This window comes from Vulpes lagopus, chromosome 6 (genome assembly GCF_018345385.1).
Source record: "Vulpes lagopus strain Blue_001 chromosome 6, ASM1834538v1, whole genome shotgun sequence".
Taxonomy (NCBI): Eukaryota; Metazoa; Chordata; class Mammalia; order Carnivora; family Canidae; genus Vulpes; species Vulpes lagopus.
Window position 1 is genome coordinate 97,679,703 of NC_054829.1, and position 17,129 is coordinate 97,696,831.

Here is a 17,129-nt window from a genome sequence, read left to right on the forward strand (position 1 = left end):
GAGAAGGGAAAGAATCCAGAAGCACATTCTCTCCTGCATGTAAATAGAGAGAGAAGGCGGGAAGCCACACATGTTCTTTGTTCATTTACTACCTCACTTCGTCCGACTCCCAGACACTCAGCGTTGCTGCAGTTTCCCTTGAGCACCTGCAGGCAGACGGGCTGCTCTGCTGCACCGATACCAGCCGTGAGTACGCCCAGTGAAGGAGGGGGGCTCCCAGGCTCCCCGCACCAGGCTGGTCCCTCCAACTTTTCCTGCCATCTCACCCCATCCTTCCTCCTCAGAGAAAACAGCAGTTGTCTCTGAATCTTGCCAGTCTGAATGCCACGGGCATGTTGAAAAGCTTGGGTAATCAAGGCAGAAGTATCGAGAAGGCACTAAAAACCAGACTTGAGGATCGAGGCTAGTGGTTTGACTCTGATTTCTACACCTGCCGTAAAGATGCTCCTGATACAGAAGCTTCCTCGGAGCCCCTTGCGTTGGCGCATGAGATGGAAGATGGGGGTGCCTGCCTGTACCCTCTTCTCCCAGGGCTGATAATAGCACCTGGGAGAAACTATGTTTGGCCTTGCCAAAGGAGTGTGAATGGATGGATAGTCCGAGCCCAGCTGGGGTGACTTCATCTTACTTTCCTTTGACAGAAACTGCATGTTGCATGATGCAGTGTGGGTGCCCTCCGAGGTAGCTACCTACGTTTGCATACTTCCTGGCTGACAGAAGACTCCTGCCCGTGCCTCAGGGCCAGGGTGGTGAGTGTCAGTGGGAGGAGTAACCCAAGTTTCACTTCCTCCCTGGTTGGAGCCCAGCCACAGCAGGCTTCTCTCTCAGAGGAGGAGAGCGCGAGGAGCAGTAGAGCCCATCTCTCTCTCTCTCTCTCTCTCTCTCTCTCTCTCTCTGCCTCTTCCCATAGCAACTGGCAGGGGCTCGGGGACGTGAGGAGCGCGAATGGGCAGAGCAGAGTCTCTCGAAGGGAAGATGAGCACCCAGGATCCTTCAGATCTGTGGAGCAGATCAGATGGAGATGCTGAGCTGCTTCAGGAATTGGGGTAAGAAGCAAGTCTTCTTTTCAAAGTACTTCTTGGGTGACCATTGACTCCCAACTCCCTCCCAGATGTTCACTTCGGTTGACTATCTTCAGCACCCTGCCATCTCAGTCCTCTTCGCTTTCCACTTCACCCCTTTGTGTCTGTTAGGCATCTTTCTGCTTGGGGCCAATCACATTTTAAAGGCATATAGTATTTTCCCAAGTGTGAAAACATGTAAGCAGAAAAAATGGGACAAAAATCAAATGTTGGGCATTCTTTGAGACTAGGAACAGGATCAAGATGTATGAGTCGATGCTACTTGGTTTCCTTGGTGCAGATCTGGTTTATGAATAAAAGTGCTGTTCAGAAGTTTGGAGCTCTAAGCTATTGACAGTAAGAGGGCTGCATTGCCAGTAAGATAAACAGAAAGCCTAGCCTATTGCATCGGAGAGGGACTTTTTCAAAAGAGAAAGAATGAGGAAGTATCTGCCCTGTCTCATCTGTGTTTCTCTCTCCTGACACTGCATTTGTCTTGTATGTATGTGTGTCTTGTAGGTGCAACTTTGAGCCTTTTAAATACTAACAAGTCAGGAAGAGGATAAAATTCCTGCCTCAAACAGGTTATAAGTTTAGGTAAGGTGGCATCATCCTAGTCCTGTCTTTAAGAAGGGACCAGATGAGACAACCCATCAGGGTATTTAATAAAAGAAGCAAGTATTACACAAGAGAGGTGTAGGGGGTTTCCTGGAAAAACTGGACCTTTACCCTAAAGCACCAGAAATATCCTAATGAGGCTGATTTTGACACCTGTGCTTCACAAGAGGCAAGACCAGCACCTCTTCATAAATAGCACTGTCTCCACAGCAACCCAGTGACATAGAGCCTATTATCTCCAACTTACAAAGGAAGAAAATGGCACCCAAGGGGTTGAAGAACTCTCCTACATCACACATCAACAAATGGCAAAACTGGGATTTCAACCTGCAAAAGCCTATGTTCTTTGCCAGAGAAAAACTGAAACAGGGATGAAATCTCTGCATTAAGTCAGCAGAGATTATATCTTTTGTGTGGTATTATTGTAAAAGTTCTCCATAAGTCCAGCCTTCAGATTTTAAAATGGAGGTCTCAGAACTGAACTCTACCCTCACTAGATAAATCAGATATAACAGTGAGAATTTTCCAGAGTCTACTCCCCTTACTGGGAATTCAGAGTTCTCAGATACCACTGTTCTTCTAGGATGAATCTCCAAAGTGAAAGGGTAAAATACCCCTGAGCATCCAAAGAGGTGTCACAAAGTCCAGGCACTAAAGCTAGACCCTTGGGCTCTCACTTACAGCCTTTTTTTTTTTTTAAAGGTATGTTTTTATTTATTTTATTTTTTTAAATTTTTATTTATTTATGATAGTCACAGAGAGAGAGAGAGGCAGAGACACAGGCGGAGCGGAGAAGCAGGCTCCATGCACCGGGAGCCCGATGTGGGATTCGATCCCGGGTCTCCAGGATCGCGCCCTGGGCCAAAGGCAGGCGCCAAACCGCTGCGCCACCCAGGGATCCCTCTCACTTACAGCCTTATGAAATTATTAAAGTATAATTTGTTACATGCTTCATTATCAATATCCCCAGCCTATGATCAGCAGGAAGCTCCAAAAGAGAAGAGAGACAAAGGAGGTACTCAATTCTGGTTCTATGAGCCCACATCCAATGCTTGAGTGACGCTGTAACCTCCTTGGATGACAGAGATGAGCTAAATGATGTCTCTTCTCTCTACCATATGCCCACAGCAGGAAGTGACTGTGGGCAAAACCCACAAGGAAAAGAGAACTGTGCCTTCCCTCTGTTGTCAAAGAATGGGCATTTAATACAACCCAGAAACACCCAAACCAGGTACCTTTATACCAAGACTTCTGTATTTCAAACGGCCTGGACATTTACTAAACATTTGATGATGGTTTCCATAAAAGGCAAGCGGCAGTTAATCTGGGAAAATTGCTCTCTGGTTCAGGTTTTCAACCTTAGCTGTACACTGGTGTCACACAAAAAGTTTTTAAAAATTGCTGTCCGGGCCACATGCCAGACAAATGACATTAGGTTCTTGGGAGTGAGCGTTTTCTTTTTATACTCCCCAAGTGACTCCAGAGAGAGACCAAGGTTGGGAGTCACTGCATAGAGTATAAATCCATCAGAAGTGCTGAGAAAAGTATGATTTTATTTTTCACTTATTGGGAATGTAGCTGAATCTTAAAGGCATTAATAAATGTTGACATTTTGTTTGTTGGTTTGGAAGCAGTTTGCTTAACAATTTTATTGAGGTGTACTTTACGGATAACACACCCTCATTTCAAGTATACAAATCCACAATTTTTAGTGACTTTAAAGAGTGGTTCAAACATCACCATAAATCAATTTTAGAACATTTTCATTTCCCCAATAAGAACATTTAGTAGTATGGTTTATTTAAATATGATCAATAGCATGCTGATAAACCACTTGGACAAGGGATGATTTCTAGAGTCTGCCTATACTTCTACTACAGGCAATTTCAAGCTGCCAAAGGTTCAACAACCCACCTGTAAAATTCCTGGAAATTTAATAATGGACTTGAGCAAGTTCTTGCCCCTTCAGGACATCTCTGATATACCTTTTGCAGGTGTTAATATGTCAGAAAACCCGAAAACGAACTGTTACCCCTTGCAGAATTCTGAATATAAGTGAGACTCTTCCTTTGAGACTTTAAGTCACTGGTTAGGTGTGATCTGTACCAAAACTTCGGATTAATTCAGTTTTTAAAAGGCTCCATTAAAACAATATGACTTAATGTAATTGATAAATAATCAGTGGCTGGTTTTAATGACTTAATTTTTGAATTATTTTAAATATATTACTTGAGTTGTTAGGTAGATTTGTATGTTCGTATTCGTATTTTCCTCTTTTTTTTTTTAAGATTTTATTTATTTATTCATGAGAGACACAAGCAGAGGGAGAAGCAGGCTCCATGTAGGGAACCCAATGTGGGACTTGATTCCCAGACTCCAGAATCACACCCTGAGCCAAAGGCAGATGCTCAACTGCTGAGCCACCCAGGCGTCCCAATATTCTTATTTTTCATAGATATAAACAGATAATGCGACGGTTAGAGTTCATATATCCTTGTTCTTGGTCCCTATTTTTATTCGGGCTCTCGAATATGTAAACTCCAAAAATTAAACCCTGAACTGCAGCAAATCAATCCATCACTTGCCTTTCTAGGGCACACATGGCTTACTCAGAACACTGGTTTATTCTTTTCTAAAGTACCCAGATCATGGAACTCTGAGGCACTGTTGAGTCTCATCTATAGAGGGTCAATCTAAAAACATTTATTTTCTTTAATTAGAAATGTATGAATGTGTCCAAAACAAAGGGGAAATAAAACCATCTGTGATTGTTGCTCAGCTTCATTTATACTTTGGAGGGATGGGATTAGGGAAGGAGGTGGACTGTGGGGAGGAAGGAATGGACAAGGGGTGCCCAGAATGGTCAGTGATAAGGAAGAGGTGGGCTGAGAACAGCTGGGCTGTTTGTTGCTTTCAAAATGAAGCAATGGGGAAATGAAACAAGTAGTGACTACTAGAGAGGTCACCTAAATAACTAACTAGATATAAAACTGCTAGTTAGCCAATAATTTAAAGTTCCAGACATTCTTTGATTATAACAATGTTTCCTACAAAGACAGTGTATTAAATCAATCAGTCAATCAATCTCTAATTTTTCTACCCCTGAACATATAAGAGGAGGTTAGAATAGATCAGGGGTCAGCAAGTTTTTTTTGTAAAAAACCAGATAACAAATTTTCCAGGCTTTGCAAGCTTTATGATTTTGGCCACAACTACTCACATCTGCCACTGTCATGCAAAAACAGCCGTAGATAATACAGAACCAAATGACCGTGGCAGTGTTCAAACAAAATGTTATTTATGGATAGTGAAATTTGAATTTCATATTATTTTCATGAGTCATAAAATATTCTTCTATGGTTTTCCCCAACCATTTAAAAATATAAAATAATTCCTGTCTCTTAATCTATACAAAAACTTGTACCCTGGCAGGATTTAGCCCTCGAGTGGTGGGTGGTTTGCTGACTCAGGGAACAGATGATGATAATCAAAATGAGTCCTCATAATGAGGCAGACAGTTTTGCATACACTAGCTCTTGTCTTCAGAAGGTACTGGCATTTCAACTTTACATACAAGAAGACTCACTAGTAGAAAAATCAAGTTGCAGAGAATCTGTTGTGATAGTCATTATTTACTGACCGCATACTATGTGCCAGCATCATGCCATAATGTCCATTATGTCACTAAGTGTTATGTCCAGTAACACTTTCAATGTGGTATAATTAGGCCTATTTCATAGAGACAGAGAGTGAGTTCAGATAAGTTTGGTGAACCATCCAGGTCACAGACCTCATAGAGGTGCAGCTGAGGGACATGTGTGAGAGCTTACCCCAAAGCGGATGCTCTTTCCACTGATCGAAGAAGCTCTATGTTCTAATAATGGCAACGGTAATCATTGGATGTCACTATGTGCCAGCCACTATTTGAAGCTCTTTGCATGTATGATTTATTAAATTCACACATCACTGTGATAGATACTATCACAAATATCATTTCCATTTACAAATGAGAAAAGTGAAGGACAGAGCTTTTATCACATGTCCAAGTTTACATGCTCAAAAATCTTTAAATCCTAAAGTTTTGTTCCAGGCTCACATGACTGTGCACTAAAGCAATTTGCTAATTTTCATCAAACTTGTCTCTTCTTATGATAGTAGCTCTATTTGTTAGTACTACTATGAACTGAGAGACACAAAGCAAGTTCTGTGATTACTACTACAAATATTATTACTAAAAGATACTATTCTTAAAAAATAAAAAGATAAAACATACAGAAAAAATAAAATAAAAGACATTTTTCTTTCAAGTTCTTCACAAAATATGCATTCTCATGCACACAAAGCTAGGCCAATACCCTAATTAATCAAAACTTTATTGAATTTTGTGTAGATTCCATTTTTCAGAGCTAGACAAACAGAATAGGCTAAGTATAGTAAAGTCAAAGTTTTGCCCTTGTTTTTGTTTTTGTAGAGAGAGTGAGCAGATGGGGATGGGCAGAGGGAGAGAGAGAGAGAGAAAGAATCCTCAGCAGGCTCCATGCCCAGCACAGAGCCTGATGTAGGGTTCTATCTCACAACCCTGAGATCTCGAACCAGGCCAAAATCAAGATCAGAGGCTCAACCAACTGAGCCACCCAGCTTCCCCTAAAGTCAAAGTTTTAAAGGAATCTGTTTACAAAGCTCTGATACCAAGTAGAGCTATAGAGCTTGTTCCTTTTCTGTGCACAACTCTATAATCTTGGATTCTAAAAATGGAAGGTAATTCTCTCATGGATGTAGGGGAATATGTAACTAGTGTACAGTTCAGTCTCCCCTTGACTCAAATTAATTTCCTCTTCAGTTGTGTTTTCTGTTCCTCTGTGAGTGGTGGTGACTTCCTTCTACCTACATGTGGAAATCTGTCCACAAAGCTTCTTCAGACTGAGTGGGGTCACTTTGTTCATTCATTCACACTCACATCCATTCATAGATCCAGCTGTTGAATGATGACATTATGCAAGGTAGTGTGGGGACATTGAAATTAAGAAGAAGAAATGGCTGTCCCTTCAAAGGGTTTACAGCACAGAGGACAGAGACTGTACACACCCATGTAGTTAGAATGCAGGGGAGAGGGGCTGAGGGTCATGACTGTGTCTAGATAAAGCACACAGCACATGGCAAGAAGGAAGGAGCTCACTGGTTGTGGACAATATGGCTTTGGACCTGGTAGCTATTTGTCAGTTGATGTCAGAAAAGATGACATTTGCTAATGAGAAAATGGCATGAGTAAAGGGGTAAAAGTGGCAAAACACGGGAGTATTCAAAAAGTAAAAGAAATCCACACAATTCTGGGCCTCTCATCCTTGGGACTCAGCACCTAATGAGCTCTCATTCAGTTGGTTCTGGGCTCTACCTCTCAGAGTCCCCATGGGAAGCCTCATTCTTAGTGGAACATCCACCTGCCTTTCCTCTTCTAGTTTCTATTTTCATAGCCATAGCCATAGCCCTTTTTTTTTAAGCCTGCATTAATTTCTTTTTCTTCCCAACTCCCCTAGAGGATAAATTCCTATTCTGAGCCCACATGTTTCTGGCTCCTACTCCCTGTTATGGACCTGTCTAAAACCAGTACAGATCACCTAGTGGACTCTTTTTTTTTTTTTTTACCTCGTGGACTCTTAACCATGTTGCTTGCTTCACCTCCAGATTCTCTATGGTCATATGTTCTCCCTGCCACCTGCCCACTAGAGTCTTCCCCCATTATCTGTTTTTGTTTAAAAATATTTATAACTTTAGGGGCATCAAGTGGCCTGATCGGTTAAACATCCAACTCTTGATTTTGGCTCCCAATCATGATCTCAGGGTCATGGGATCAAGCCCCACATTGGGTGCTCATCGAGGAGTCTGCTAAACCCTCCCCTTCTGCTTCTCTCCCACTCCCTGTACTCTCTCTCTCTCAAATAAATAAATAAAATCTTTTATTTTTTAATTAATTAATTTATTTATTTATTCATGATAGACATAGAGAGAGAGAGAGAGGCAGAGACACAGGAGGAGGGAGAAGCAGGCTCCATGCCGGGAGCCCAACATGGGACTTGATCCTGGGACTCCAGGATCGCACCCTGGGCCAAAGGCAGGTGCTAAACCACTGAGCCACTCAGGGATCCCCAATAAAATCTTTAAAAAAATGTTTATAGCTTTTATTTATTTTATTTATTTATTTATTTATTTATTTATTTATTGTTTATAGCTTTTTTTTTTTGTTTGTTTATAGCTTTTAAAAAGCATAAAAGCAATGTTATTTGTTTTGATAAAAATATGGTTAGGAAAGAGAATGTTACTTTTTAGAAACCCACGCTGGACTACTTAAAGTGTCATTATATCTAAAATCAACTTTTAAATTGTTCATCCAAAAATATATCAAGAATATATGGCCAAAGTTTGAAAATTATGCTACTTAAAATATGGGTATTATTTAAGTATGCATATTATTTTTTCTATTATATATGCTATTTTTCTACTTACTGAAGTTACTCATAATAAACAGTTAAAATAATAATCATTATTTTATAATAATAATAATAATAAAAATAATAATCATTATTGAAAATTTGGGATATAAAGGCTCCCAAAAGTCAGTCATGTACAACCATCCAGAATGACATATTGTTCAACCTGTCTTCAGTCTTTTAAAAATATTTTTCTGTAAATACACCCCCCCACACACACACAGATAAAATTGTGGCCATAACACATATATATTTTTTTCTCTTGCTTTCTGATAGGATATTTTTCCGTCATCTATTTTTAGTCTGTGTCAAAGCAAGTTCTGGGTCTGGTTTTTCCCCGGATCAACCTGTTTCCCTCTATTAAAGTCTGGATATTTAGGTTGGTCCAAATTCCAGAAGGCTTTATATAGATTAAGAGTTTGGACTTTGGTCAAACTCCATTTGACAATACGGACTTACTGAATGCTTTTCGGAATGTGGAATTACGTGGTCGTCATGTTTTGTTTTTAGATTAATCTGGTAAATAAATCTGGTAGTTGAGCTCATGATAGGTAGCAATGGGTCCAGAGCCAAGAAAACTAATTAATGAGGGACTTTACAGATTGGTGAATAAGGAACTAGAATGGTGACCTAGGAACAGCAAGAGAGGAAAGGAGGTAGAAGCCAGTAATTCCACTTAGCTAAGCACAGTAAGTGATTTACATTCCAGTAAGAATGAGTTCTGCATTTGTATAGTTTTTCAAAATAATGTCAAAGGTATTTTGAAAACTTTAATGTCACAAGTGTCTTTGAATTCATTCTTTGTTTTCTTTACCACTACCTATTTCTAACGTTGTCTGCAGTTGTAGAATTCTGACTTAACACCAGTAGATACTGTGTCTTGGATTGATTCTCTAGATACTACACTTCACAAATGTCAATCCTAAAGCACTGAGAGGTTTGTCCACCTGCTCTAAGCTGAACACAGTAAACTCCTTTACATGGTGAACTCCCAGGGAGCAGGAATGTAGCTGATTCATCCTTGTCTGCTCCACGCCAGCCCACCACTTGGCAAAGAACAGATGTCTGAAGATTTGAATTCCCCCAAGTTGAGTCAAAATCAAGACCAGAATTTAAAGTCCTTGACTTTAGCCCTCTTCCACACCAACCCTGATGATACATTTGCATTTGTTACCCTCAGACTCATTCTGTCCCCTTGTACCTGAAAGTTTTTACACATGGTGAGAGGCATCATCTGAACCATGCAACACAGAGGAGATAACTAATAACAAAGATCTGTTTGTATTTTTTTCATCCTACAAAGTTTGGGACTCTCTCCGGTAGCTGTAGCTTGCTAAAAGTGGCCCTCTCTGTCTTCTGTAGCCACCTGCAATAGCAACTTGCCAGCAGTAACTCCAGTCCAAAGACAATAATGACCTGGAAGCAGTATTTTATGCAGAACAGACTACAAGAATAATGAGAATGAGCACAGAGTCAAGCTTGATTCCACTTGCGGATGAGCGCTCCTGAGAAAATCTCTGGCGTGGGTCTCTACCCAGACATTCCAGGCCTCTGCAAGTTCTTATCCATGAAATATTTTTACCAATCAGTCTCTGAGGTTTGGCTCCCAGTCCAAATCAAACTGTTGTTAAGCCCCAATCCCTGGGGGACCAGTAATGCTCTTTTAGTCTTGTGACCATTCCCGCACTGTGCTGGCTGACCTGGGGATGGCCTGAAGGACCTGGGCTGGAATGAGATACAAATTGTCACCCATCCTCCCACACTGGGCTCCATGACACTGCCCCCCCTGGTCCCTGCAAGTCCTTGAGTTCCCTGGTGTGGCGACTCATCTATGAGTGAGGCTCTGCGGATCTCTATGGGTCTGTGTCCTTCTCTCTCTTTGGTTTCTCTGCCTCTGTCCCCTGAATACTCTGTGTCCCTCTGTTTTGTGTTTCCCAAGCCACTGCCCTGTGTGCTTCTGCTGTATGTGGGAGCCACTGTGCCTTTCTCTGGCTCTGAATCTCTGTGCCACTCTCTGACTATATGAGTCTTTGTTTCTGCCTCTGACTCTGTTTCCATCCTCAGAACTCTTTCCTCATTCCTTGGACTCCTTCAAGAACAGGTTTTCCCTGATCTCCGACTCCTGGGAAAATTCTCTCTTTCCCTTCAGTCCTGTTTTGCTTTAGAGAGTTTTGACACCTACAAAACAAAACAAAACAAAACAAAACAAAACAAAACAAAACAACAACAACAAAAAAACCCCACACACCAAAAACAAAAACAAAAAACCCAAAGTTTCGGACCTACCTTCAGTTCCTCATTTGACCAGCTAGCCAGAGCCCTGCTTCTATCATCACTCAGGTATATCTCCTAATGCCCGGGGCAGCTGGCCTCAGCATTTAGCTCTGCTATTAGCACATGTAAATGTGGGCATTCAGAATGGCAATATGAAAAGCCACAGACAAGCAGGTTGTATGATAGAAACTGCCTTATTAGAAGGACTTTGGTGAGCTTATCTTCAGCCTAACCTCTGCATAACACTTAGGCCTCTCTTAGGCATCATTAATATCTAAAAACTTTGCAAGGCCTGTTTGGTTCTCTCCACTTGGACAGGGTCTGTTGCTATGATCAATGGAAAAATAAGCTCACATTTGTGAATATGGGATATAACGTATTTATATGGAGAACACTGTCTTATCCTAGATATTGGCACGACCTTAGTATAATATGCATTGCAGTGCTGATAGTTGAGCTGACAAGGTTTTTCCTTATCCTAAACCCACAATTTCTGATGGCGTAAAGGGCCAAGAACTTTATTTCTCACAGAGTCATGGTGTTTAGAACCAATCACATGACCAAATGAACATGAAGGAAATCAGCAGCCAAGCAATCCTGTAGAACAATTCAAGTGCTAAGGATGGGTTAACCCAAGTTAAGATTGTTTGGAGTAGGATTGCTCAATAGTTTTATCTTATGTTCTATCAACTGTGTGTTGAGAAGGATTCTGAGGCCAAGTATAACCTTAGCCAGAAAGAAAACAGATAAATTAGTAATATCATCCATGGCCTTTAAAGAGAGGAGGGACATCATACATTATACATTTGCTGCCTTTGGGCTAGAGGGTACAAAGAGTGTGTCTGTATCATTCAAAAGTGAGAATAATTTTGAAAACGAAGGAAAAAGAACATTCTCTAAAGAGTGTTTTTATTGACTGCTCAACTCCAAGGACTTTTAGCTACAGTCACACAATTGGGAGTCTCTGTTCTTGCTTTAGATTGAAATATATATTTTATTTATAACTTTGATGGGACTGAATGTAGATTTTGTGTCACTTCTCTTTGCCCGGAAGGGGAAGAATAAATCAATAAATATCTAAATAATCTGTAGATGTGGGTTACTAAGAAATTTTCTCGCCAAGAAATATATAATCCAAATGGTTGAGTGGCTCAAGTTTTAACATGAAAGACCATTTCCTATGCCCACCTGTTCATCCAATGTTATTTGGCATTACTGCTCAATATAAAGCCTCTGCTCCAACTAGACATTCTGTTCCCTATAAATGCCATGCATGTGTCAACCACAGTGCCTTTGCTTAGGCCATTTCTCCTGTTACAATACCCTTTTCTCTCATTATTTAAACCTATATTTATTCTTAAAAAGTGTCAATTCATGGTCTTCCTCCTCCATGAAGCCTTCCCTGATATGCCAGTCCCCTGTGAGCTCCCCCTCTTATATCATTTACTGTCCATATCACTAGGAGTGCAGCTATTTGGGAAATTTCTGTGTGCAAATCCTCCTCTTTTCCTCCCCATTAGACCTTTAAGATCACCTAGTACTTTCTTTGCTCTCTGTGTACTCCTCTTTAGGTGAGAAACACCGTGAACTCAAACCATTAAAGTTACTGAAACAAAGTTTTTAGGATCAAGAGTCCTTGACCTCTGTGTTTCTCAAACTCCAAACTTCATTATAGATCATATAAGACTCTTGATAAATACAGATTATAGTTCAACAAGTGTAGGGGAGCCTGAGAATGTACATATCTAACAAGATGGCAGAGCACTGAGTAGCAAGGCTTTGTGTTGTTTTTCAAACACCAGGCACAATGTTTTAGTGTCCATAAAGTCAATGTAGTGGGTCACAATCATGTTTGTCAAAAATAAATGGAAGAGAAAAGAAAATGATATATAGTAAGTATCCTATGGAAATACAGTGTTGTTTCCTATAATACTTTGTGTTTTTTGTGTGTGCCTACAATATGTGTGTGTGTGTGTGTGAGAGAGAGAGAGAGAGAGAGAGAGAGAGAAATGAAATATTAATTTTTGTATCAGTGACTTAAGACAATAAAACACAATGGGATAAAAACTATGAAGGTACCAATATGCTGGGGCAATTTCCCTGAAGGCTCTAGTACAAAGGGGCACTGCACTGGAATGGGAGAAGGGGCTGGCTTGAGGACCAGCTGCTGGATCTAGCTGGTCTGTCTTTCTCTGTGGTTGAGCTGGCTTCCTGTACCTAACTGAGAGGCAGCTATGAAAATTCTTTAGTGGGTGTGTGTTTCCTACTTTGTTACTATATCATGGAAGGGGTAACACCACTGTTTCCTTCAAGGTCAACTGCTGGTTTGGGTAATCTCGTAAACCCAGTGCAAATATTCTTTAGAAGCTTGAGGAGTCTCTGCTCTGTTACCTCCATTAGCCTTGAAACATATTTATAGCAATGTGTGGGCCTTGGGGGGAAAAAAGAATATAACATTACTTGAATGTATGTTATAAATAGTTTCTTGCTCTTTTTTACTTCTTCAGAAAAAATGAGACCAAAAGAATTTTTTTTTTAAATTTTTTTCAGGAAAGATTGAACCTTATTCCAAACTATTCCCATGCCTAGCACAATGTCTAGCATATCATATCTAGCATAAGATACAAGACTTGCTATTTATAATGTTTTATATTTAACAAATCTTGTATCTTGTTCTCTCCTGCAAAAGTTAAAGAATCATTATAAAAGTTTGTAAAAGAAGACAGACTTTCCATATGTTTCCAACATATGGAAACATAAGGGTTTTCTTACCATAGTGTTGTTATTAGTCACCTTGACTGCTGAGAACAGTAAAGTTGCTACTTGGATGTCACATACCTAACAAGTTGGAAGTTGGAGCAGACAGGGGAGCTAAGGAAATGACCAGAGACAAAGGCATGGTCTCTTTTGCCCAGAATTCTCACTGACGCTCCACGTTACATACACTACATAAACGTTTATGATCCAAGTTAGCTGCTTATTAGCATTTCTTTTCAGTTGGTGTTTGCTAGTTGTAAAAAGGTTTCTTACTGCACTTACTTCTGAAAACATCAGCCTCCTAATGCAGTTGGGGAAGACGTGACCGAACAGCAGAGGAAAATGAGTTTTAATCAACTGTTGGTGCGGCATGAATCAGCAGCATGATGCAATTGTCAAGAAATGAATGCAATCTTGGGTTGCCTTCTACTGTGTACCTAGCAGAATACTACTTCTACTGTGTACCTCCCTAGAATAAGGGAGATCCTTTGAGGCTTAGTTTTACACATCAGATCTTACCTTTAAGATAGATTTTTAAAATTTGGAAGGTATTCAAAGAAGATAAGATCCCTGGGTGATAAAGGAACTGAAAGCCTGTCATAAAAAGAGAAGTTGAAGGTGAAGGAAAGAGAAAATGTACAATCTAAATGATTAAAAAAAAAAATAAAAAAAAATAAATGATTTAACTATTTGTTTAAGTATCCTGTATGAAACTCCAAGAAGTAGGGATGCCTGGGTGGCTTAGTGGTTGAGCATCTGCCTTTGGCTCATGTCATGATCCCACATTGGGCTCTCTATGGGGAGCCTGCTTCTCCCTCTGCCTATGTCTCTGCCTTTATCTCCATGTCTCTCATGAATAAATAAATAAAATCTTAAAAAAAAAAAAAAAGAACTCCAATAAGTAGCTCTGGCACCATCTGTGGAAAGCTACGCAGCAGGAAACAGCTATTCAGTATAGGAAGAGTTTTCTGGCCATCAATCATGGCAGTATGTAAAGAGCTTGCCTATAAAGTAGTAAGTTCCTGTCATTGACAATATGTACCAAAGACTGGGTAAGAGTCTCGTTAGGGTTGAGATTTAATCACATACTGTACAAAAGAATTTTTAAAAAGACTCATAAACCAAATTTGTGGTTGCAGTGGGGATTATACATGGATTTTATTTACTAAGCTAAACATTTTTTTTCAAGATCTATTTATTTATTTGAGAGAGAGAGCTAGAATGAGTGTACATGCACGATCAGGGGAAGATGCAGAGGGAGAGAGAGAAGCTTAAGCAGGCTTCCCACTGAGCACAGAGCCCAATGTGGGGGTCAATCTCATGACCCTGAGATTATGACCTGAGCCAAAAACAAGAGGCGGGCACTTAACTGATTGAACTACTCAGGCGCCCCTAAACTAAACATTTGTTGTTTGATTTTTTTTAAAGATTAGAAGTATATACAATTTTTATGGTCACCAGAAAGAAGTTTACTGTAAAACCAATGAGGCTTCAGCTTCAGGGCCCCTCCTTAGCACAGACCACAGCCATATAGTTAATAAATGTCATCCACTCAAAAAGTATTTAAGTTTAGTTCCTATACATGAAAATGTAAAATATCCTGGAATCTTAGAGCTCATATTTGAGAGAAATTTGATAGAGGTCCCAGAATCTGCCAACAATTTAAAAAATTTCATTACCAATAAACCTGAAAATAATTTTTCTATGCTGTCAATAATTTCTAAATAGTCTATATAAAAGACCAAATTATTGTTCTATTCTCTCTCTAGAAAAAGATATTATAAAATTGTCATATGAAGAAATAATCAAAGATAATACAACCAAAAATGTAGAGGAAAAAAGTATAATGGTATGCGAGACAGTTAATGAAAATAAGTTATTTTTCTTGGTTTTGTGATGTTTGTAATATTTCTCAGCTTTTTAAATCTGTAAGTTTTTGTGATTTCTCATTCCAAATGATTTCTTAGTTTTGGTAATTTTATATTAATTTTCTTAAAGAGAATTCCAAACTTTACAAACTTCAAGCTCCTCAAAATCTGACCCATCCCCTTAAAAATCAGAATAATCAAAAAATAATTTTTTTACCACAGTTTCAATGATAGGAGCTTAGGTGGGACCCAGTTTCATGCAGTTAGAACTTTAAGTAATGAGCTGTCAGATGTGCGTATTAAGCCATAAAAATCCGTGGAGCCATCAACCAAGGATCTGTCAATATCCAGGGCCCTATTTAACTTGGCCAACCACCCAGCTTTATCTCACCACCCCTGACTGCCTTTGTGCCCTGCTGGCACTCACCCCCAGTTACTCACACCACCAAGTGGTGCTCTGATACCAGACACACCTACCATTCTCTTGTTTCTAGGTCTGCACTCCTCCTAATTCCTTTCCCATGGAATAGCTCCCTGAACAATTGTCATTCCAAATCATACCAGGCTTAAATGGAGAAAAAGTTTTTCTCTCTCCTCTCTCTCTCTCTCTCTCTCTCTCTTTCTCCCTCCCCTTCTCCTTCCCTCTCCCAATCCCCAAAGTGCTAGGTCAGTTCCAGTGTTCAGCACACAATAGTTGAATAAATCAAAGAATAAAACAAACTATTAACAGGGCTATCTCTGGAGGTTAGATTAAAGAAGAAATTAATAGGATCTTTAATCTTGGTTCTTTCCAGGATTTGAGTTTGGTGTGCATTTTTTTCAGACTTTTTTTTCTTTTTAAGATTTTATTTATTTGAGAGAAAGAGAGTATGAGCGGCGGTGCGGGGAGGCAGAGGTAGAACGCGATTCCGATGAGGGGGTTGATTCCAGCACTCTGGTATCATGACCTGAGCCGAAGGAAGATGTTTAACTAACTGAGCCACTCAGGCTCCCTTTTTATTCAGACATTTATTTTATGTGTTTACATGCCTTTATATGTAAATATATATGTATTTTATTTTTTGGGTGGAAGGAAAAGATTTTTTTTTTTAATAAGTGGTATCATACTGCACCTGCCACTAGTTCCTCTAACTTACTGACATATTTTGGGGTCCATCAACCTTGATGTGTGCATGTACCACAAACATCTTCAGTGATTCTTAGTGGGGGTGCGCTTGGCTTCTGAGCAGGACAATTTTCACTTGTTCAGGACTGCACTGTTCTTTGTTAGGAGTTAAGCATTCTGCCCCCGTCCCAAAGTGCCAGTAGCACCTGACCCCTTGCCCTCATCACTTGGCAATGAAATGCTCTCAACACCTTTTCACTTTCAGTTAACTTATTACATAATCTTATCCTTTGAGTTCAACTTTATCATTTCATTGTTGGTAGATATTTAGGCTGGTTTCAAATTTTTACTCTCACCAAGAAACACCTCTGTTCCTATTTCCATCTGCTTATGTGTGAGTGGTTCTGGAGGCAGACACTAGAACAGGAGTTGCTGGTCACACGTCCATCCATGTTCTGTTCACATGTGCTAGATTCCCCTCTGACTTACACCCTTTTACCAACAGTAGATGGTAATAGCCATGGCCCTGTATTCTTCAATACCTAATCCTCTCTAATTCTCCAGTTTTAGCCAATCTGGCAAATAAAGAAAATAATCACATTATCTTAATTTGCATTTCTCTGATTAGTATTGAGATTTATTTGAAATACATATTTCCTCTTTTGTGAGAGACTTTCACTTTCTCTTCTGTATGTGTACATATTTTAATTTTTACTATACATGATTTCTAATCAGAAAAAATAATGCACACTTTAAAAAAACAACTTACATGTCCTTTAAGGCCCACTCAGGTATTGGTTCATTCCAACAATGGTCTTGATCTTTCTCCCTGGAACCATTCTCTTGGACAGAGTTTGCAAAGTACTTGTCTTATCCTCTTGACTAAATTAATAGAACCCAGGGGCACCTGAGTGGCTCAGTGGTTGAGCATCTGCCTTCAGCTCAGGTTGTGATTCTGAGG

The 17,129-nt window shown here is 39.9% G+C and overlaps 1 protein-coding gene across 1 annotated transcript in view; it reads left to right on the forward strand.

The window, feature by feature from the left end:
- The first annotated feature begins 845 nt into the window (after nt 1–845).
- DAPP1 (dual adaptor of phosphotyrosine and 3-phosphoinositides 1) overlaps nt 846–17,129 on the forward strand; it is a 47,588-nt gene continuing 31,304 nt past the window's right edge. The window contains exon 1 of the mRNA XM_041757923.1: nt 846–1,046. Coding sequence (XP_041613857.1) covers nt 946–1,046 — 101 coding nt within the window. The 5' untranslated portion in view covers nt 846–945. The remainder of the gene's footprint in view (nt 1,047–17,129) is intronic.